General features: G+C 42.3%; 1 protein-coding gene across 2 annotated transcripts; it reads left to right on the top strand.

Moving 5' to 3' along the window:
• Positions 1-4806: 4806 nt before the first annotated feature.
• On the top strand, positions 4807-15525 carry AKIRIN1 (akirin 1). 2 transcript variants are annotated; one of them, XM_055586323.1, is made up of 5 exons: positions 4813-5186; positions 9339-9479; positions 11802-11936; positions 13255-13326; positions 13985-15525. In XM_055586323.1, exons 1-5 carry the CDS (start codon positions 4967-4969, stop codon positions 13993-13995), a joined length of 579 nt encoding a protein of 192 aa, XP_055442298.1. In that variant the 5' UTR covers positions 4813-4966; the 3' UTR covers positions 13996-15525. The 2 variants fall into 2 exon arrangements, with proteins under 2 accessions (XP_055442300.1, XP_055442298.1); XM_055586325.1 differs by lacking the exon at positions 9339-9479 and having other exon boundaries at positions 4807-5186.
• Positions 15526-23498: the final 7973 nt, after the last annotated feature.

Here is a 23498-nt window from a genome sequence, read left to right as displayed (position 1 = left end):
TAACTTATATGCAGAGTACATCTGGAATCAAGATTGCCGGGAGAAATATCAATAACCTCAGATATGCAGATGACACCACCCTTATGGCAGAAAGTGAAGAGGAACTAAAAAGCGCTTGATGAAAGTGAAAGAGGAGAGTGAAAAAGTTGGCTTAAAGCTCAACATTCAGAAAATGAAGATCATGGCATCTGGTCCCATCACTTCATGGGAAATAGATGGGGAAACAGTGGAAACAGTGTCAGACTTTATTTTTGGGGGCTCCAAAATCACTGCAGATGGTGACTGCAGCCATGAAATTAAAAGACGCTTACTCTTTGGAAGGAAAGTTATGACCAACCTAGACAGCATATTCAAAAGCAGAGACATTACTTTGCCAACAAAGGTCTGTCTAGTCAAGGCTATGGTTTTTCCAGTGGTCATGTATGGATGTGAGAGTTGGACTGTGAAGAAAGCTGAGGGCCAAAGAATTGATGCTTTTGAGGTGCGGTGTTGGAGAAGACTCTTGAGAATCCCTTGGACTGCAAGGAGATCCAACCAGTCCATTCTGAAGGAGATCAGCCCTGGGTGTTCTTTGGAAGGAATGATGCTAAAGCTGAAACTCCAGTACTTTGGCCACCTCTTGCGAAGAGTTGACTCACTGGAAAAGACTGATGCTGGGAGGGACTGGGGGCAGGAGGAGAAGGGGACGACAGAGGATGAGATGGCTGGATGGCATCACTGACTCAATGGACGTGAGTCTGAGTGAACTCCGGGAGTTGGTGATGGACAGGGAGGCCTGGCGTGCTGTGATTTATGGGGTTGCAAAGAGTCATATACGACTGAGCTACTGAACTGAACTGAACTGAAAAATCACTGCAGATGGTGACTATAGCCATGAAATTAAAAGATGCTTGCTCCTTGGAAGAAAAGCTATGACAAACCTAGACTGCATGTTAAAAAACAGAGGCATTACTTTGCCAACAAAGGTCTGTCTAGTCAGCGCTTTGTTTTTTTGAGTAGTCATGTATGGATGTGAGAGTTGGACCATAAAGAAAGCTGAGTGCCAAAGAATTGATGTTTTCGAACTGTGGTGTTGGAGAAGACTCTTTTGAGAGTCCCTTGGACCTCTAGGAGATCCAATCAGTCAATCCTAGAGGAAATCAGTCCTGAATATTCATTGGAAGGACTGATGCTGAAGCTGAAACTCCAAAACTTTGGCCATCTGATGCAAATAACTGACTCTGTAGAAAAGACCCTGATGCTGGGAAAGATTGAAGGCAGGAGGAGAAGCGGATGACAGAGGATGAGATGGTTGGATGGCATCACTGACTCGATGGACATGAGTTTGAGCAAGCTCTGGGAGTTGGTGTTGGACAGGGAAGCCTGGCGTGCTGCAGTCCATGATGTCTGCAGAGAGTTGGACACTATTGAGTGACTGAACTGACCTGAACTGATAGGCGTTAAGTGCTCAGGGACTAGCCTTCTGCATTGGTTTTTCCTCTCCTGAATCTGCATTCATGCTCTGCACCACAGCCACTTGAGACTTCTTTTGATTCTTCAAACACATTATATCTCTTTTATCACTGGACTTAGGGTATGCTGTCCCCTTGGCTCAGGGTGTTCCCAACTTCTCTTTGCTTAGTTAATTCCTAGCTCAGATGTCACTGATGGTTTATGGTGAACGATGTCGGATTTATGATCTCCGAAGAATAAGATTTAGCTTAGGCACCAGGGACCAGGTTTGATACTCAAGAGCTTTTGTGTAGCAGAGTTTTATTAAAGTGAAAAAGGACCAAAAAAAGCTTCTGATACAGACATCAGAAGGGGGACTGAGAGTGCTCCCCTAGCTAGTCTTATCAAGGCCTTAAATACTTTTACCAGACCCACTCCTACAACATATTATCTTAAATTAACAAGATTAGAGGTAACAATAGAAAGCTCTTACCAGATCCTCTCCCACAATATATGTCTTAAGATTAGTCAGTAGGTTCTTGTTAAGGAGAAACATGTCCTCGAGCAAGATACATTGTTATATTGACTAAGACAAAACAATGTAGAAGAAAAACATTTGTCCTTTTCTCCTCCTCAAGAGCCCCAGGCTCCTTTTTCTTCTTCTCAAGAGCCCTGGACCCCTTCCTCCTTGAGGGCGCTGGACTCCTTACCAGCACACCTAAGAATTAGCTCTCTCATCACGTCTTCAGGGAAGTCTTCACTGTTCTCCAAGACAAGACCTCTGCTGTACTCTCATAATATCTTGTCTTTTTCCTTCATAGACTTGTCACAGTTTGTGATTATACAGTTGTTGTTGTTACAGTTCGATTAATGTCTGCCATCTCTAATAGACTGGAAGCCCTAGGAGGGCAGGAACCATATCTCTTTCTATACCATAGCATCTTCAGCCGTGATAATATAGTGTCTGGTCCACGGTAGGTAATTAGTAGTGTATGTGGTGTATGTGCATGACTGGTCAAGTATCTGAGTATGCAAAGCAAAGCAGACCCGAACCATGGTAATGACCTCACAAGGAGACATCACACTAAGAAGTCGTCAAAGTAGCCCGTCTGCTTCCCTCAAGGACATCTCACTGGTTGGGCCACTGTCATCTTCAGTGTATAATAGGATATATCACCTACTTGTTTGGTTTCTGAATCAACTAAGTCCACCCTCATTCAGCAATGTGGACTACCGGCTTTCAGGGACACAGCACAACCTTGAAATGATGACCATTTATTTATTTGACCAATATTCCTTCTGTGCCTACCCCTCTTGTATTCAAGCAGTGTACTGGTGATGGGGAAACACACATGAATGAGACTTGGTTATTATTCTCAAGGAATTTATAGCTTTGAAGCACAGTCAGACATGCAAACAAATTATAACTTCCTGTTTTAAAACACTAATATTACAAGACACTCTCAAAATTTTAAAGTATCACAGAGAAGAGACTATCAAAGGACTTACCAAAGCCCTAGCTAGAAGAGGTGCTATTTAGAACAATGACCCAAGGGACACACTTTTCAAACCTTCTGAGCTCTAACTTTGGACCAGTTTAGACCACAAGAAAGCAATTGGCTTGAACCACATTAGATAAGTCCCTTAAAAAACAACCATCCCTAGGTTACTTTTATGTCATTGGCTTTTATTGGACATAAGAAATATCAATTTAATTTATGCTTTGCATTTGTTGTTTAAATCTGCTTATTTGCTTTATTATATCATTTACTGGTACCTAACAAATCACATGAGAAATCACATTTAGAATGTAGTGTTATGAAAATAAAAAAATTTATGTTCTGTCTTCTCTGATAAACTGATTCCTTACAGATGACAAGATCTATTGAACATGTACTGTGTCTTCACTTTTGCTTTGGCAGCTAGAACACTGAGAACAAAAATATCAAATTCAGTCACAGCCATGTTTACCCTCAGGATAATCGTGATCTCCTTTTTCTTTGGCCCTAGTGCTCTATTTCTAGGAGTTTTGTATGTTTGTTGCTCTTGTGTTTTCTGTATTGTTTTTGTCTGTTGTAAACCTTTATGTCCTTATGGACAAGAAATAGGATAAAATAAGCTAAGCATTTAGTATGTTCAGTCATTTTAGAATTATTTCTATTTGTCAAAGATAAATGCAAAGGAAAAAACCTATGTTTGGATCTTAAAAAAGTTTGGAGAAACTGGGAAGGACAAAGATATGCAACAGAAAGACGCAAACAATGGAACTTGAGGTAGTATTGCCCATTTTCTCTGACTCAAATACTGGGCCACATTGATCTGGCATAAGGTCTAGTAGAAGAGAATATCTGAAATTTGTACTGTTTAGGAAAATCCCAGAGATATGGTTAGGCAGACAGATCCCAGCATGTATGACCATTACATATATATAAATACACACACACACACACACACACATATATACGTAGTTATAGAATTGATTTAGCCTTCTTTCTTTTTTTTTTGATTTAGCCTTTTTTCGATCACAGATCCCTTTGACCATCTCTTGAAAGCACTGAAACTGCTTACCAGTAATAGACTTTCAAATACAGTTTCTGAAAACAGAACGCTCCAGTTTTCTATTTATCTTTCCAGAATATCAAAAGTACTTTATAGCTGGCACCGCTTCAAAGAATTCAGATAGACTTGAGGAAGCACCTGGGCTGCCAGGTCAAAGAAAGGGCCTGGCAAATCAGCTGTCAGCTCAAGTTCTTAACACTCTGACACTATTCTTGGATGATTCAAACCAGGGGCGTGTTTTCTGTTGGTTTTTAACTATTTTGAGTAACATACCCCTTTGATGAGCTGATAAAGATACGGGTCATAGACACATACACACACACGCAATTCTGCATACAATTTTATGGGGTTGATGGACTTCCATAAAGTCCATCCTCAGATTCTGGGTTTCGTTTAAGTGAAGGCTTTCCTGGACTGGGGGTGGGAGGGCAATGTCCTTGTAGAACTTTTAGTATAACCGTCTCTCTTATCACTGGGTCTGGAGCGGCTTGGATGGAATGAGGTAACCGGACCGGAAGACACAGACCCCCATAGGCTCTGGACAGGCCCCCTCCAGGCTCTCCCTTCCCCCAATTCCCATTCGCGCAGGTGCGAAAACCTAAGGGGCCACCCCGGCGCTTTGGCTCTGAAAGGTGGGGGGAGGATGGGACCCTGGGAGCGGTAGAGGCGGAGGTGGGGGCCTTCCCGAGGTTGCTTGGTGACCAAACTCTCCGCCCAGATCGTTCCATTTCCTCAGTAGGGGGCGCCGCGGGCCAGAACGTGGCTGACGGGCCTCCCAGAGCGGCTCTCTTCCGGCTTCCCCCCCTCCGCTCGGTGGTGGCGCAGACCCATGACGTCACAGGAGGCGGGGTCAGCGCTGCTGCCGGGTGCTGGAGGCGCCATTGGCGCCGGCTTGGCTTGTGAGCTCCTCTGAGGAGCGGGAGCTTGGGCCTCAGTTACACCCGCGTCGGCTCCTGGTCCCTGGTCTTTCAGCGGCATGGCGTGCGGGGCGACATTGAAGCGGCCCATGGAGTTCGAGGCGGCGCTGCTGAGCCCTGGCTCTCCGAAGCGACGGCGCTGCGCCCCTCTGTCCGGCCCCACTCCGGGCCTCAGGCCCCCGGACGCCGAACCGCCGCCGCTGCTTCAGATGCAGACCCCACCGCCGACTCTGCAGCAGCCCGCCCCGCCCGGCAGCGAGCGGCGCCTTCCAACTCCGGGTAACCAACGCTGCGGGCTTGGCAAGAAGCCAGGCCCAGGCATTTTGGGGGTGGGGACGTGGGGGGTGGAGTGGGGGTGGGAGAAGATCATGAACGCTAAGCTAGTTCACTTGCAGACCCCCTTCTTTGCCCTGAGAAAAGGGAACAAGGGGTGCCGCTGGGCCTTGTCGCTTCCGGGGATGGAAGACATCCGGGAGGGGTAGTAGGGCCACAGAATCGGTTTTCGGTTTTCCTGAAGCTGGGGAGCCTAGAGGGGTGGGCAGCGGGAGCAAGATGGAAATAGCCCCGGCCGCTCGGGGCCCTCCCAGACCTCAGAGCCTCTCCTTTCTCCGCTGCCCTCCCCTGTACTGAGCCGCCCTGCAGATCCAGTGGGCCATGGAAAATTGGATTCTACTCACGAACCTGGCCTTGAGGGTGCGGGGGTTGGAGGCGGGTTACTGGGAAGGGGCCTGAGAACGTGCTGTGCAGCACTGTGCTGGGACTTGTAGGGAGACCTGATTTCCAGAAGTCTTTGGGGATCTCGGGCCGCCCTCGGAAGTCGTGGAATCCGATTTCAACCTGTTTCTAAGAGACTGGCCATGTTCTTTTATTGTATGGCTATTGTCTTGCACCATATATGGCTTGAAATCGGTAGATTGTTAGCTAGAATTTGAGAATCCTTCAACATACAGAAGCTCCGGAAGCAGAAATTCAATTATCCGTAACAGAGATTCTCCTTCAATAAGGCATTCCACACAGGCCAGGGAAAGACGAGAACTGGTGTGACAATAAAGTTAAAAACGGAAGAAAAAAACTCGGCTCCTAACCACAGCGCAAGAATAGAGGGAAAGGTGCATCAGAATGAATATTTAGCAGTTTTAAAGGACTCCCGGAAATGGAGGGGGGGTGGCTCACAACTGGACTTCGGCAACTCATTTCTTTGTGTGTTTTTCTATTCCTCAAGCGTTAGCAAAACCTTGAGGTTGCCTTAAAATCTCTTTGCTTACCCCTTTCAGTTACCGGTGTCTTTAGGCATTATTTCCTCCCCAGTCTGCATAGTGCATATCCACAATGCAGATTTGAGGCCCTCATCCTCTCACACCAAGATCCCAGCGGTAGCCAGCCAGGCTCTCCTAGGCACTGTGTCCTTACTCGTGTTCACCTCACCTCTCCTCTTACCTTGGTATTCAAAAGATTTATCTGCTATAGCCATTTCTTGCCTAGTCAGTCTTTTATACATTTTTTTCCCCAAACTATGCCTTTGCTTTTTTCCCCTCAGCCCCACTTGGCTGTACCTTATCCTTGACTTCCATCATGATGTTCTCACCTGTTTGCTAATAAATACAATTATTTCTTCAAGTCTTCCATCCTTACCTGACTAACCTGCCCCATAAGGAACTCTATTCTATTTTAGTCGTCTGATCACTTAATGTTGCAAAGCCTTGTGTACTGAATGAAATAATGTTTGCAAAAGCAGGGGACATAGATACCCTCTTGAAGAGAGATATTTTTCTTACACTGCTAAAGATACCCAAGGTTAGTCACATAATCTTTCTGGATTGCTCTTCTGCAAAATAGAATTAATTCTTGCCTCACCTATCTTGATGGATTTTATGCAAATTTTTTATTCCAGTACTACCATCTAGATTAATTCTGTGTAGTTTACAATATAGCAAATACTTAGTAAGTAATTGCTGAATGTATTTGGAAGCCTAAATATGGCAGTCTATACTGGGGTCGTTGGGGGTTTTTTCAATCATAAAATTTTTGCATGGATTTCTTGGTCATTTTATGTGAAAGTATTTTATTTAAAATATTCATTTGTGAAGATTGATCAGTTATGTTTCTTAATGCTTATTAGAATATGATTCTGGCATGAAAGAACCAATATGATTTGTTGCTTTGGCTTAAGTGGAAGATGCCTTATGGATTAAAATGGAAGAATGGGGAGAAAATTTTAGTTGCTATACAAGAGGAATAAAGCCAACTAATAGAAGAGTGAATTTTAAAATCAGTGACTTCATTTTAAAATATCCTATTTAACTCAAAAGTTCTCTAAGAAATAGTCAAGAAACTGTTCTTACTGAACTTAAAAAGAGGGGCCGTATGTATTATAGCACTTTTTATGGAAGGGGCCCATAAAATTAAGCCTTTTGTATTGTTTAAAGAAACTAGGTGGATACCAGCCATGGAAGGGGCTTGCTGACCTCCAGGAGATGTTTGTAAACATGGATTGAGTTTAGATGTAAAACAGTTAATAATTGATCATGACTTTAGGGTTGGAGAATAACTTCCAGAAAGAAATAACATTTTAGCTGGGTCTTGAGTAATGTTAGTGGGAGAGACATCTTTAGATCAAGCAAAGGAAAAGTGCTAGAGCAAAGGCCAGAAAACCCACAGGTTAAAGAAAGGATAGTTTAAGGCAACAGTGTTGTAGTGGGAGATGGAACTGGAAAAGTAATTTGGGGCCAAGTCTTGGAAGGCAAGGGATACCATATTCAAGAGTTTGAATTTGGTCTGTAGCAACCAGAAGCTATTGTAGAATTTTGAAGATGGGTTTAGTTTGGTATAACCTGGAAGCACAATCTCAAATAATACTGGGAGGCAAGAATTTAAATTACTATCCACTGTTAAGTTTTTTTTTTTAATGTCTTTTACTGTTTTATGTGGCCTTCTTGGGAAGAAAATCACAGCTACTTCTTTTTATCCTGTGCACACCGTGTTTGGACTCTTGGACTTGCTAGTCCTTCTGCCAGCCTTAATGTTGTGTCTTTCCGTTTGTTCACTTTGTTGTACAGGAGGCGGTTAGTTTATCAAAGACCTTCTGTTCTCATGAGCGTTGTCCTCATACTTGTCCTTTCTTGTTTCAAGTCTTTGCAGTTCCTTACATCCTTGTATTGATTCTGGCAAGTATGTGCTTGGAGAATAATACATTTTGAAGATGAAGCAGAGACTTCATAAATTCAGGGATCTAAAACATGAACTTCATAGCACTGTGAAAGGAAAGGGTTGCTAATCCTACATTGTTCCGTGTTCAGGCTGAGAATTCTGGAGTTGAGCTGTGTGTGGCACTACATTGAGCTCATGTCAGACTGTATCATCATTTCTTATGGCATTATTAATGTCTTTGGTGTAGATGCTCACAACTTTTTGGGTAGACATTTAACATTCGTTTTGAAGTACTAGGCGACTAATCCTGAATGATTTCCCAGGGTCATAGTCACATAGGTAGGAAGGAAGCAATGGCATTATTGGCAATGACCCCTGTTTTAAAAAATATATGGTTATAGCAAGTATAAGAATAATGTAAGTAGGGAGTGATACAACTTCCTGGTTTTCATTTTTTATGAGGAAGCTCTGTTATGTGGAAAGTGAATATATGTTTTACTCCCCGCCCCCCCCCCCCCCCCCCAAAAAAAAAAAAAACACACACACACACCAGAAAACTTGAAAACCACATCCTTTCAGATTCTGTATTGTCTCTGGGAGAGGCCTTCAGGGTGGTTAGTGATTTGTGTGTTTTGGACTCCCTTTAATAGCATTAGCAAATTGATTTATTACCTTGACACAGAATAGTAGTCTGAATCCTACCAAATACTGCCTCTTATAGGATCAGAAAATTTATTGCTAAGCTCTGACCACCCATTCCAAGCAATAATGTCAGATCTTCTCTTGGTCAATGTCCAAGCTGTGAACCTAATGATTTCTACTGTCCCCTTCCCCAGAGAGCTTAAATTCCAAACAGTATAAGAGTTTCATTGTTAGAAGCCCTTGGGTAGTAAGAGACTCTTAATTCCCTGGTTTGTGAAATTGTGCAACTCAACAGAGATCAAAAATAGCTCTTTATTAGGTGAAGCATGGCTTTGTTTGTTTATTTGTTGCTGTAAGTCGTCCTAGTTAATCCCACAGCAAACGGCAGATCTGGTCATCATTGTCACAAGAAAAGAAGCAAAGTGAACTATTAATATCTGGGTGGTTTATGCCAAAATAGCTGCTACGCTATGTAATTATTGAAACAGTGGCAATAAGAGGAAGCACTTAGGGGGTTATAAGAGGAATGCTGTATCTGGTATAAACATTTTTCTTGTTAATATGTATAACATGGAAAAAGGGACAGGAAGCGTGAAGAAGTAACAATAAAGTGCATGCTCAAGTGTGTTTCTTTTTTATTAGAGCAAATTTTTCAGAACATAAAACAAGAATATAGTCGTTATCAGAGGTGGAGACATTTAGAAGTTGTTCTTAATCAGAGTGAAGCTTGTACTTCGGAAAGTCAGCCTCACTCCTCAACACTCACAGCACCTAGTTCTCCAGGTAAGCATGTTTTAGTGTGCATAATCCATTTAAGAGTTTGTAATTGGTAATTAAAATGGTTTCCTAAGCCAGAATTGATTTCATCTAAGTAATAAAATTGGTAAAGTGTATACATTATATTACTACTTATAAATACTTTTAAAACCATAGTCATGAAATTACAAAAGACCTTACTTAGGTTGATTGGATTGACCTTCCTTCCACCCAGTTCAAGAGTACCCTTTGTAACTGCAGCATCTAGTACCATAGCCAGTAGCCACATGTAGCTGTTGAATTTTAAATTACTTAACATTTAATAAAATTTTAGTTTCTCAGCTGCTGTAGCCATATTTCAAATACTTAACAGCCACCTGTGACTGTTGCATTAGACACCACTATAGAAGATTTCCGTTACTGGAGACCGCTGTGTGACAGCATTGCTCTATAACATCGACAGGTGGTCAGAGAGGATGTGCTCAAAAATAGCATCTCAGGGTTGGAGGGAACCTTCATGGTCACATAGTTCAGCCATGAGTCCCTGCAAATAGTCAACAGGCCGGGGCTCAAACATCACCTCTGGTAGTGAACTCTGCCTACTTTAACAGTAGAGGAGTTTAGTTCCTCACAGAATATTCTCCTTTTAACAGTTTGTCGAGTTTTAAATTGCCTTGATTAAAATTAGTCTCCTTATAGAACACAGATTAATGTTAGCCAGGAGGTAGGGGGAGTGGGGACAAATTGCTTAATGGGTAAGTGGTGTTACTTGGAGTGATGGAAATATTTTGAAATTAGATAGAGGTGGTGGTTGTACATTATGACTATACTGCTGCTGCTACTGCTAAGTCGCTTCAGTCGTGTCCGACTCTGTGCGACCCCATGGACTGCAGCCTTCCAGGCTCCTCCGTCCGTAGGATTTTCCAGGCAAGAGTACTGGAGTGGGGTGCCATTGCCTTCTCCGTATGACTATACTAAATGCCACTGAATTGTTCAGTTTTAAAATGGTTCATTTTATGTGAATTTCACATGAAATAATTTTTATTTCAATTGTCTTCTAACCCAGAGGTCTTGGCTCTCAGACAACACCCTTTCCAATTAATTGTACATACATGAGTGATAGATCTTTCAGTGATTGTAACTAGCAAGTCTCCTTAATATTCTCTTGGGATTTTAGTAATATAATTTTGATGTAATAGAATATTATGAGTAGAGAAACAATTATAAATAATTTAACTGGTTTATAGACCAAGAGGGCTCAAGAAACAGATTTCAGGCTGAGCTTTGAGGAAAATTCAGAAGTGGGACAGAGCTGCTGCTTTTATCATGGTCAGGAAGCCAATTTCCATCTGGCATCCCAGTGGAAATTTTGCTTTCCAGCTGCAATCTTATGAACATTTCATTTTCCTCAACCTAGTTTTAAAAGGGATCAAAGATGAGATTTTTAGTGCCTAATTGTCTCTTTCCTTCATACGTCAGTGACTTAACAGTTTTTTATTTCGGGCAGGTCAGCTATTTCTTATCAGAATCACCTGTGTAACTTAAACAGTCCCCAAGCCCTTTTACCCCAGAATTAAATCAATATGTATCTTTTTTGTTGTTGTTTATTCTACAGATAATTATGATGTACCACCATGATTAAACATAGGTGTAGATGATCTCCAAGGATCAGGGTAGCTCTTATGTGTGCTATGCTGTGCTTAGTTGCTCAGGCATGTACAACTCATTGCAACCCCTTGGACTGTGGGGGTTCTCCGGACAGGAATACTGGAGTGGGTTGCCATGCCTTCCTTGGGGAATCTTCCTAACCCAGGGATCGAACCCAGGTTTCCCACATTACAGGCGGATTCTTTACCAGCTGAGCCACCAGGGAAGCCCAAGAATACTGGAGTGGGTAGCCTATCCCTTCTCCAGGGGATCTTCCCAACCCAGGAATCAAACCGGTGTCTCCTGCATTGTGGGCGGATTCTTTACCAGCTGAGCTACCAGGGAAACCCAGCTCTTACACTGTGAATCTGTTTTCTTTAATCCAGTCTTTCTATCAGCTTTAACCTTTTTGTTCTTTACCAGGTGAACATTCTGTATGGGCTCAGATTATTAATGGCATCAGAACCATTTTTCTGTGTGCAGATAAGCTAGCACACTTGAACACACTTTCTTCCTACTAGATTTGCCTTGTAGAACGAATGTCAGAAACAGAATTTTGTGATACTATTTCATGTGTTGTAAAGTAGTGGAAATTACTACTTTTTAAAACAATTTTTATATTCTAGGACCCTTTGTTTAGTTACCAATTCAGAACCCTACAGCTGGAATGTGTTATGTAAACTAGATTTGTCTTTTGGCCAGGTTCCTCCTGGATGAAAAAGGACCAGCCCACCTTTACGCTCCGACAAGTTGGAATAATATGTGAGCGTCTCTTAAAAGACTATGAAGATAAAATTCGGGAGGAATATGAGCAAATCCTCAATACTAAACTAGCAGGTAGGCTGACGCAGTGGCTATGACCGTTGTTATTAGGATTCAGTAAGGATTAATCCCGGTTAAGTAAATGGTAACTTAGAAAAAGCATAAAACTTAATACCAGAGAGTTCAATGAATTTTAAGTATTACGTTACTCTCCTTAATTACTCTCTTTTGGATTCTAAGCATTTTATTTATACATTGTATGGAAGGACTTTCATTTGCATTTTCGAAACAAGCCAAGCTTTTCTTTCAAGAATTTTCCATATGAATAAAGGCATTGAGAAGGTTATTTGGAATAGCTGGTGAGTAGACAGGTGGGTGGGGATCATGCTAACTTCCCATCAGGTGGTTGGAAAGAGTATAGTCAACAGATTCAGAGTTCTGGTGGGAGTCTCTTTGTGGATGTGGAAGTCGGGCATCTTGTGATTTAGAGGTACTTTAATGTCTGGAAAGCACTGCTCAGGCTAGAACAGAGTGATTAGTGATGGCAACAAGTAAAGCCTTTTGTAAAAGGAAGGTATCTAAATCAAGAATAGAAAGTAGTACCTGTTTAGTGAGAGAGGATGATGTGATCAGAGAGGTTTTTAGGCAACAACTTCTTCCCGTAACAGTATTGTTTTCTCACCTGGTGGCGTACATTACAGAATGTCAGTAGGTCGGCTTTAAATTGAGAACTGTTGACTTAACAGAGTGTTAAATGAATTTCTTTATAGCAGAACCTCTTTGATCCTTTAATACACTAATGGTGTGTATTATAAGAGGAAGCTGTAGTGTGTCATTCCCCTCTTCCACCCCCACTCCAAAATTGTTTGGACTTCTTTGTTCATGGATGTCAGACTGCCTTCTGTCTTTCTACTGAGTTTCCCCTTCAGAAGGTAACTTCTATGGAACTGTCTGTAGTTAGGTACTGTGGCATTTTCTCTTAGCTTTCTAGCCATGCCACCTCTATCACTCAATGTGTATGTTGAAATTTATAGCAAAGATAAAGTGCAGAAAAGAGCTTCAAGCTTCATGTCCTATAGGAGATACACTAAGATTTGCTGACTTGTAGTAGTATGCATAGCTGCCTGTCTTGGGGAGCCATTAGCAGGAGATGAAATTATGGCAGGGGTGAGATTATTAGGAAAATGTTAGAGATGATCAGTGACCAAACCTAGGAACTAGAGATTTGGCTCTGGGATCTAAGAAAAAGGAATAGATCTCAGAGTGACCATTATAAGGAGGGCCTAAGAGTGGGTAATGTTAAATGGGAAGCTATATGTGATTCTGACCCTTGATTCTTGAAAAACTGTGGGAGAGTTTCTGGGGATAGTATATACTGTCTTTCCCCTCACAGAACAATATGAATCTTTTGTGAAATTCACACATGATCAGATTATGCGACGATATGGGACAAGGCCAACAAGCTGTAAGTATTGCCAAGTCTTTCGTTGACTTTTTCAACTTCCAAGAGCAAGATTTTGACACTGGGTACCTTGTCTCTTGGGAGCCAAAAGCCCCTATGAAGTAAAATAATAGATAACATTTAAAGAATACTTGTATGTCCAGCACTGTGCTGAACCATTTAAATCCTCCTAAAGTTTGTTTAATCCATAATTCCCCTGTGAGGGAGAAACTGCTACTTGTCCCATTTTAAAGGTAAGAGTATTTAAAGAAGTTAAATAATTTGTCCAGGCTCATATTGCTAGTGGTTCAGCCAGAATTAAAACCCAGGTAGTCTGACTTCAGTGCCAATTTATTATCTGACTTTTCCCTCAGAAAGATACTTTCAGCTGTTAATTTATGAAAATTGAGTCCTTAAGATAGCTTATCAAGTGTGTGGTCAGAATTTCTTAATTGTAAAGATTTTGTCACTACTGGTTGCTCAAAACGTAAATTATAAGCAGCTATATATGTAAGTTCTTAAGAATTATCTTCTCTTAAATTCTTGTGAATTTAGGACCTCTTGAATGGTGATTCATATCCTCCATACTGTTTATCATATTCACCGTTAGTTAATATTAAAAATGCATGACCCTATATTTTTAGTATTCTTAACTCTTTTATTTTTTGTTCCTAATTTATAGATGTGTCCTGAAGCTTTCTTGCATATCTGGGTACCAGGTTTGACCTCAAGAGATGGCTGCTGTACACTTTTTGCAACTGGTTTGATATCACATTTCAGCTCCAACTTTTCATCCTGAGAACACTTAAATGTTTCTGCAGGTCCATTTTATACAACTTGAAAGACCTTAAAACTTTCTGGTTGCCACAAGCATATCTTTCTTTTCTGCTCATCGAATAAACAGCTGTGCCCTACTGTGATAGATTTTTCAAACAAAAACACCTGGAGCAGCAGTTTAACAAAAATATGCCCTCAGTGGCACTCAACAAATGGAGTTTCCCCAAGCACAGTTCTGTAAGAAGTGTGTGTGAGAGTGTGTGTATATGTGTGTATGTGTATTTTAAGTTATTATTTGTATTGTGCAAATTTTTTTGATCTTGGGGATTCTGGCTGTGAATTTGATGCACGACAATTATGGTTAAAAACATTTGCTTGGTCTACAGAAGATCATTAATGTTTTGTGACCATATAAGTTGTAACAGTGGATTGTTTTATGTGTAGGTATTATTGTTAAATACAGGGACTGTTTCCAGGCACAGAATATGAATCATAAGTTAGGATGGACATTAGACGTGATTATGATGACATAGCAAAGGTCTGTGGTCCTAGGTCTACAAATGTGTGGTGAGGAATAGAACAAACTGGAGACAGGCCACTTGACATCTGATTCTGCCTCGCCGTGTTAGAACATTACTTTGACTCCAAGCCTTAAAAACCCACGTGGAGTCTGTGCTCACCTCATTCACACGGGAGCTCCCTGGACACTGAACCTCTCAGAAGGAAAAAGTCTCCTTTGGAACAAGAGCATCAGGGTTTGATGGGGAGCATAACAAAGGTGGGCGCGGGCTGGGACAGGCCCCAGAGGCACTGCTGCTTGGGAGGAGCCACTTCACCTTTGTATCAGTTATTAAAAATAGAATTTGGATCCTTTGGTCGGGTTCCCCCAAATTCTTTTTAAGAGATGTCCATGTTCAACTGCTTAAGCTTTGTTTTGGCAACCCCTGCCCAAAGTTGCTTACAGACTGTTCTTCACCTTATTTCCAAGGCTGAGGAACAGAAAGTAGCCTCTGTTTTGAGGAGGTGGAAGTTAAGTATACATTTATTTTTTACTGTGACTTGTTCAGGACCACATTTTACAAAATGCCTTGTTTCCTTTATTATTGTTTCTGGAAAGGAAAGTTCTATTAAAATTGTTTTAGTTTGAATATAGACTAGTTTTTTTAATTAAGGCTTATTTTGGGGAAAAACAAAACAAAACTTAAGTTTAAATCAAACATGCCAGTACCTTCCAAAGTAAGGTAATATTCAGAGACAGTTGTCCTGATCATATATATGGCTTAGAAAAATTTCTGGAATATTCACATTCGAAGATTCCTTATTAATGAATGTCTTTGACTTAAATCTAACCAAAACAACAACATTATTCTTTGTACATTTTCATTATATAGTGTTAATAAGCTTAGTTGCAAACAAATAAAATACTTAAGCTATTTGTTTACCTTGCCTTCTTAATACTGTGATATGTTTATTAATTCAAATAATTTATGTGAGGCTGCTATAACTATTTCTCCATTTCAACATTACATTTAAGATTTAAAGACTTTTTAAAGCCCAGAAGTGATCTTTTAATTATTAAAGAATTATTTTGACTTCATATTTGAAGGGCAATGTGTTTCATCTCTTCTTTGTCCAGGGTAGTCACTTCTTCCTGGAAGAGAAGAATAGCAGTGGCTGTAATGAGAGTGGCCTTACAGTGGGATAGTCACAGCAAAACAAGGGAAGGGCAACTGTGGGGGCATCCGACATCCTGAAGGATGGACCAGGGCCGGGCCATGCTGCTTCGCTGAAGCCTTTTTGATACAGAGTCAGTGTGAGGTGCCAGCTCACTGTCGCTGGTGTCAGTCCCGTTCCTACTAAGTGGCTTCTGGATGGGAGATAGAGTAGGTCTCTCTAAGGAAGAAGATAGATACCCTCTCGCTGCACCCAGTATTGTTAGGCTCTCGTATCATCATATGGTTACCCTTTGGGGCCATGGGATATAAGACCACACCACCATGACTGGGTTTTGGGATCTTCTCAAAAGGGACTAGACATGTTTGTTTAATGTTTTATGCAGAGAAAAGACGAATCCTAGATCAGAAAATGGGGACATGTAAGGTGATCCTTAGACAAGGGAAAGGAGTTATTTCTCTAGAACTTGATTGCTAAGGCTTTGAACTTAGGGGCAATTCCCAGGTAGGGAAGTGTCTTTGGCTCATGGAAATAGGTTAAGGCCAAGGGAAGAAGTCAACCTACAGAGACCTGTAAGGATGGGCCAGGACCTGTGGTCTCAGAAGTGCTGTGTATAGTGAACTAGTTTTAAAATTTTTAATTCCATGTATTATCTTTCAGTAAAGTCTTCCTCTTAAGGGGAAGGAAGGGAGTAAGTGTCCAGGCATACCTAAGTCAGAGGAGTACAGGGGAGATCAAAGTTTGTGAGGCAGTGATAATTGTTAGGAGTTCCCAAGGAGAAGAAGAATATCAGGAGACTTAAGAACTTGGGCCAACCTTCCCCACATGGTGAGTCTTTTCTGTCCAGCAGGGAGGATTGGTTGGTTCATGTAGTAGTTACAGGAATGGTCTTTGAATGTTTGTAGCCCTAGAGTTTAATCTGCTCTGCCACTAATTTGCTATGTGAGCCTTGCCAAGCTACTGAACTTGCTGAGCCATAGTTTCCTTGTCTGTAAAATGAGGGTTAATTGTATGTACATCATTGGGGTTTGTTTTCAAATGTGAGATTGCATTTTCCATGTAAAGTATTTAGCACACTTTGGGACATAGAATATACACTTGAAAATGTTACAGCAGGTCTCTTTACAGTGGTCTTCAACAGATCGGAAGACCAAAACCCTTTCTGCATTGGTGATTCTCAACTTCAAGAATGAATAGCCCCTTGTTAACATCAAATCTACATTCTCTTAGAATTTGTACTTTCTAAGTGTTTGACTGAAAAATAAAAGATGAATGAATCTAAAAACTGAATTCAGTGATGCCTTTCAGTGAATCTGTATTTTGTTACTTAGCAGAGATTGGCAAACTGTGGCCTATTTTTGTAGATAAAGTTATACTGGAACACTGCCACACCTATTTGTTTGCATCTGTGGCTGCTTTCACATCGCAACTCCAGAGCCAGAGACGGTGTCGTCCACAGAGTGAAAATGCTCTTTGGCCCTTTATAGAAAAGTGTTTGGGCTCCTGCACTGTAGCATCAATAGACATATTAGAAAGGTTACAAAAAAGGCAAATTGGGTGCATCATGGATGGGAGAGTCACACCTCAGGTCAAGGTATGATGAAAAATTCCTCTGCTTACCAAGGTAAACTGAATGCTGTTAAGGAACAATGACTTCTGTGCTGCCCTGGTGAGTCTTTCTTTGAAAAGACCCTGAGGGTGTGTGTAGTCTTCTATAGTTGCAGTTAACCTGGACTTTGAATAAGGCTGACACCTTCAGCGAAAAAAGATGCAGGTTTACCTAGGAAAAAATCTCCAGGTCTCAATGCCAAACCACACTTTGAAATAAATAATTAGCTCTTCATTGTAGGAATGGTGTGATACTTTGTCTAAAATTTCAATATCTGTATTCATAGACCTCATGTTTTTGCTGCTGTTGCTTATGGTGTTCTGTCTCTCTGCCAGGTTATCTGTGAGCTGGACAGTATATTTGAAAAATTATTCATAGGAATAAACAGGAAAAGGATGCAACATCCACCCCTAGGAAGGCCATCTGGTTGCCTGTTTTTTAGGAATATTACCAAACCTTAATTGAGATTGAAGGCTGGAGGTTCCAATGGATCATCCAGGTAACACATAGCCAGGTGTCAGGTCCATGTGAGAAGTGGTTTCCTTTTGTTTCACCCATATCTTGAAAGTGTAATACTTTGGAATCCCTGCTTGAGGTGTCTGTGGTGGCGGGTTTGCACTTTTAGCTCAGCCTTAGGTTTTGATTTTTGTCTCCTTCAGTCAATGGTGTTCCTAAAAGTGTAATTCAGGCATCCCAGGGGCTTTTTCCATGTTAGCAAATACCTTAAGAGACAGAGCAGCTTTGAGTTCTAGGCTGTCTGGGTTCTCTCTTACCTAGATCTTGGCTCAGTGATTCCTCAAAACTAGTTTGTGCTGTTTAGAAAATGATTCTTATATTTCAACTGTTGTTTAGCTGCTCTTGGCAGTAGCCTGATCCACTTTTTCTGAGGCATAGTACCCAGTATGCCTTCAGGCTAATAGGACAAAAGTAGGGAAAGACATGTTTATATTGGCTTTGAATGTGTTTTAGTCATTCAGCAAGCATTACTGATATCTTCTGAGTTCTTTATTTGTGGAAGACAGATACATGATTTGGTGGGCGGGGGGGCACATGCAGGGGCTTGTGGAATGTTAGTTCCCTGACTAGGGATTGAACCCAGGCCTGTGGCAGTGAAAGCACGAAGACGCAATCCCTGGACCACCAGGGAATACCCTGTGAGTTTTAAAAGCCTGCCAAGTTATGTTAAATAGCCCTACTCTGTCTTGTATCACATAAATAAATACTTAGATGGATCTTGATTCCTGAAAAGGAGCTCAGTCTAGCAAAGAAATGGAAGCGGGGAAAGTAAAAGCTGCTGTGTCATGTGAAGGTACAGGTAGTGGACTGAGAAGAGATGGTAGGTGCTTCTAAGTAGCAATAGTGGTCAGGGAAGGCTTTGTTTAGGGTGGTAGTGTTGGAATGAAGTTTCAAAGGGTGAATAGGGTTCAGATAAAAGTAGTAATTAGGACTTGAAATAAGCAAAGGCTGGGTGATGGGAAACTGCCAGTGTTCAGGCACAACATTCTTGTTTCAACCAGAGTAGAAAACGCATAATGGATCTTGGGAAGAAAACTCAAAGGTAGGTAGTAGGGGTTAGATAATGAGGGGCTTTGACTACAGGGAGTTTGACCTTTCCCCTGTAGGAATCTGAAGAGTTGAGGGAAACTAACTGAAGTAAGTACCAGAGAGAAGGGCAAATACCAAACTAGAGACAGACCAGTCACAGGCCTCTTTTTGTTGTCCAGTTAGAGATAACAAAGGCCTGAACATTGATGGGGGAGGATGATGAAATGAGGCTCTGGCTTTGCCTGGCTAAGAAGGGCATGGTGCACTTTCCAACAGGCCCATTTTAAAAGATCCTTTTTCTTTTGGCTTGTCTTATCCGTGTCTCTTATTTAATCCAGCCCAGTTCCATAGCTGCTGCTATTGAATGGTTTTGTCCTGTATTTTTTCAGAGATTCTTTTAAATCCACCTGTTATTCTTAAAGGTTCTGGTTATCTCTTGCATGGATTGTTAAATTTTCCTCTCAGACTGCCATCATGGTGCCCTTATTCTGCCTGGAATTAAATCCCTTCTGACTTGACAAATGGCTGCCTCAAGTGGCAGTTGTCTTTCTGCTCCCTTCTTGAAGGCGGTGTTACTGTAGCCCTTTGATGAATGCTTGTTGAGCACCTCCTGTGTTCTAGGCACTAGGAATATATCACCGAGCTAGATAGACCAAGTCCCTGCTCTTAATGGTGCTGACATTGTGAAGCAGTACAAACTAGTAAACAGTTTAATCCAAGATTTAAGTTTGGAGGAAATCAAATGGGAATGATAGAACCAGATGCCTGAATTGGGTGGCAAAAGAGACCTGAGGAAGTAGTCGTGTAGTGCATTTATGAGTCTACATGGCTCTTCCACTGTACTGAGCTGTTGGTAGCGCCTTGAACTATTATCTCCTGGCTCTTAAATGATGAGTGACTAATGGATTATGTGGCTACTCCTCCCCTTTGCTAGTAGTCAGTACACGACCTGAAACTCTTCCTTAACTCTCAGATAAGTACCTTTAAGCTTTCTGCAGGTTGTCTCTCTGCAGCAAAGGTAAGAGAGATCCAGTCCTTGCCCTAGAGAGGCTCACAGTCTCTGGGCAGGAAGGTGATGAAACTTGAAGTATTCTGTGCACATGGACAGAAAGCAGAGTGTTTCCTGTGGAAGGCCACTCTTGACAGCTTCCCTCCAGGTGTTTTAAGATGGGGAAACAGTGGAAACAGTGTCAGACTTTATGTTTTTGGGCTCCAAAATCACTGCAGATGGTGACTGCAGCCATGAAATTAAAAGATGCTTATTCCTTGGAAGGAAAGTTATGACCGACCTAGATAGCATATTCAAAAGCAGAGACATTACTTTGCCAACAAAGGTCTGTCTGGTCAAGGCTATGGTTTTTCCAGTGGTTATGTATGGATGTGAGAGTTGGACTGTGAAGAAAGCTGAGCACCAAAGAATTGATGCTTTTGAACTGTGGTGTTGGAGAAGACTCTTGAGAGTCCCTTGGACTGCAAGGAGATCCAACCAGTCCATTCTGAAGGAGATAAGCCCTGGGATTTCTTTGGAGGGAATGATGCTAAAGCTGAAACTCCAGTATTTTGGTCACCTCATGCAAAGAGTTGACTCATTGGAAAAGACTCTGATGCTGGGAGGGATTGGGGGCAGGAGGAGAAGGGGATGACAGAGGATGAGATGGCTGGATGGCATCACCGACTTGATGGAGGTGAGTTTGAGTGAACTCCAGGAGTTGGTGATGGACAGGGAGGCCTGGCGTGCTGTGATTCATGGGGTTGCAAAGAGTTGGACACGACTGAGCAACTGAACTGACTGTACTCAGGAAGGCTGACTCACTGGTAAAGCTATATTGGTCTATAAAACCAGACTCTAGTGTGTTAATTCATGAGGAGAGAGATGTCTGGTGCAGTAGACAGCCCCATTGGCCTTACTGTGTTTTCTGTATACTTTAGCAGCACTCAGGGATCTTAGTTCTCTAACCAGGAGTGAACTGGTTACCCTGCAGTGGAAGGCCAAGTCATAACCACTGGACTGCCGGGGAAGTCCCTTAGTGTGTTTTCATGTAATGGTACCACTTGGGAAGCCTAATTAAAGTCAAGAAAAAGCTCCATGTAACAGAGCAAGGGGACTTTAATTCTAGGGATGGAATGTTGACCAACATCCAATTACGCCTCCCACGAGCCTTCCCCACCCCCACCCCCACCCCCACCCCCACCCCCTTTCCTCCCAGCTGCAGTGGTTCCTGGTTTTGTTACATCTTTTCCCCAATAGTGTGAAAGTGAAGTCCTTCAGTCCTGTCTTTGCGACCCCATGGACTGTAGCCTACCACACTCCTCTGTCCATGGGATTTTCCAGGCAACAGTACTGGAGTGGGTTGCCATTTCCTTCTCCACCTGTATCTCCCCCGAAATGGCACATCTTTTGCTCTTTAAGAGTCACTCTGCCATTTTATTTCAGGCCTTGGGACTGTTACTTTCACTTTCGGATTGCTTTGCTTATTGCTTTTGTTGATCTATCCTATAGCTCTGGGCTTGGGGGTGAGGGTTGGGGGGAAAGCTTTCAAACTTTGTCTTTTCCACTTGTGCTAGGATCCTCAGGCTACCCAGTTTATTCATATCTGCTGGACAATGGTATCAAATAAGGCCTAAAGTTCCCAATGTGCTAAATTATAGATGGCTTATCTGCAGAAAGGTAGCATTAAACGCTTTTATCAGGTTATGACTGAGGTGTGTAAACAGGAAATCCTACAGATCAAGGATCAAGTACAGAAGTCCCGTGAAATAGGTCCAGGGGTCATTAAATCTGTTGACTGTCCATAGCCCCAGCTCATGCAGCAGCGAGGCTAGTTTTCAGGGGAACGGAAACAGGAAGGGGTTGGGGTGGGTGGTGGGGCTTCGATTAACACTGAGCCTTCCTCATGTTCTTTGAAGATGGGAGCAAGACTGTTGGGGAAGCACAGAATGCCTAGGCCTGTTCCACCCGGCCTCTGAGCCTCTGGGTTCCCCAATAAAGAATGAACGAGGCGACAGCTCAGGCTTGTTTCTGTGTATAATATCTTTTGATTTCGTTGTAAAACTACAATTCCAAGAAGCAGAGGCTTGCAGAAAAAGGAAAAAAAGAGATAAACGAGAGGAATACAAGAGGTGGTAACGCGGCCCCCGCCCCATGGCAGAGTTAAGTCACTAAAAAGCCCAGGAAGCTAAGCTGGCGCCCATGGTCGGCATAGCAACGGCGCAGGCGCAGTTCTGGCGTAGGATTTCTGGGAACTGTAGTTTCCCCATCTTCGGGAGCGCCCTTTCTTGGACATCCTTGCACAGCCGCACCAACACGGGGGCCGGATGGAGGGGCTTGGCGTATTAACAGTTAACATCTATAATAGGAAACAGTATAAGTATAACTGGGCTGGTGGGACCTCAACAAAGCCCTAGTAAATGCTCAGGAGTTCAGGAAGACTCCACAGAAAGCTTCGTGCGATAAACGATGAAAACGGATTAGGCATTTGCTGGGGGGTACAGTGGGAAGTCTGTAATGATCCTACAAAATTTGCAAGCATGAGAACAGTTCTGGATGTTTGAGAACACCAGGGTATTGAATACCAGTTGGTGAACAATGGGATCTGAGGAGTTAGAAATGGAAAGAAGTCAGATCATGGTCTTGAATGCCAAACCCCAAAATCTGGACCTTTTCTTGAATAACCTTACGCAGAGCCCAAGCAATATGAATGACCCCCTTCTTTTGCATTTTCCTTTTATTCATCTTTGTTTTAACCACTTGCCACAGCATTCTGTGCCTTCATCCCAAGAACTCAACAAGGGTCATGGTTGAGATAAGAGCTCAGGAAGTGTTTTCTGAATGATCAGATTTGAGTCTTCAGAAAAGCCTGCAACAATAAGAAGAAGAGAGGGGAAGAAGAGAGTAAGGCTGGATGTAAAAAAACCCATCAAAGTTCAAAGTAAATTGCTTTCCCAGTCTGTAATTTTCTCTCCATCCAAGGTTTGAAATCTGGCACCTCAAAGGCCAAACCTCAAAGTGTTTGGTCAGCACTTGAAAAAAAAATTAGTTGCCCCACTTTTTAAAATGGAATGTTTCACATTTCACTTCAGTTGCTCAGTCGTGTCTGACTCTTTGCGACCCCATGAATCGCAGCACGCCAGGCCTCCCTGTCCATCACCAACTCCAGGAGTTCATTCAGACTCAAGTCCATCGAGTCAGTGATGCCATCCAGCCATCTCATCCTCTGTCGTCCCCTTCTCCTCCTGCCCCCAATCCCTATCAGCAACAGAGTCTTTTCCAATGAGTCAACTCTTTGCATGAGGTGGCCAAAGTACTGGAGTTTCAGCTTTAGCATCATTCCTTCCAAAGAACACCCAGGACTGATCTCCTTTAGAATGGACTGGTTGGATCTCCTTGCAGTCCAAGGGACTCTCAAGAGTTTTCTCCAACACCACAGTTCAAAAGCATCAATTCTTTGGTGCTCAGCTTTCTTCACAGTCCAACTCTCACATCCATACATGACCACAGGAAAAACCGTAGCCTTGACTAGACAAACCTTTGTTGGCAAAGTAATGTCTCTGCTTTTGAATATGCTATCTAGGTTGGTCATAACTTTCCTTC

Source organism: Bubalus kerabau, chromosome 6, assembly GCF_029407905.1.
Source record: "Bubalus kerabau isolate K-KA32 ecotype Philippines breed swamp buffalo chromosome 6, PCC_UOA_SB_1v2, whole genome shotgun sequence".
NCBI classification, from domain to species: domain Eukaryota; kingdom Metazoa; phylum Chordata; class Mammalia; order Artiodactyla; family Bovidae; genus Bubalus; species Bubalus kerabau.
This window is presented reverse-complemented; position numbering and strand designations above follow the sequence as displayed.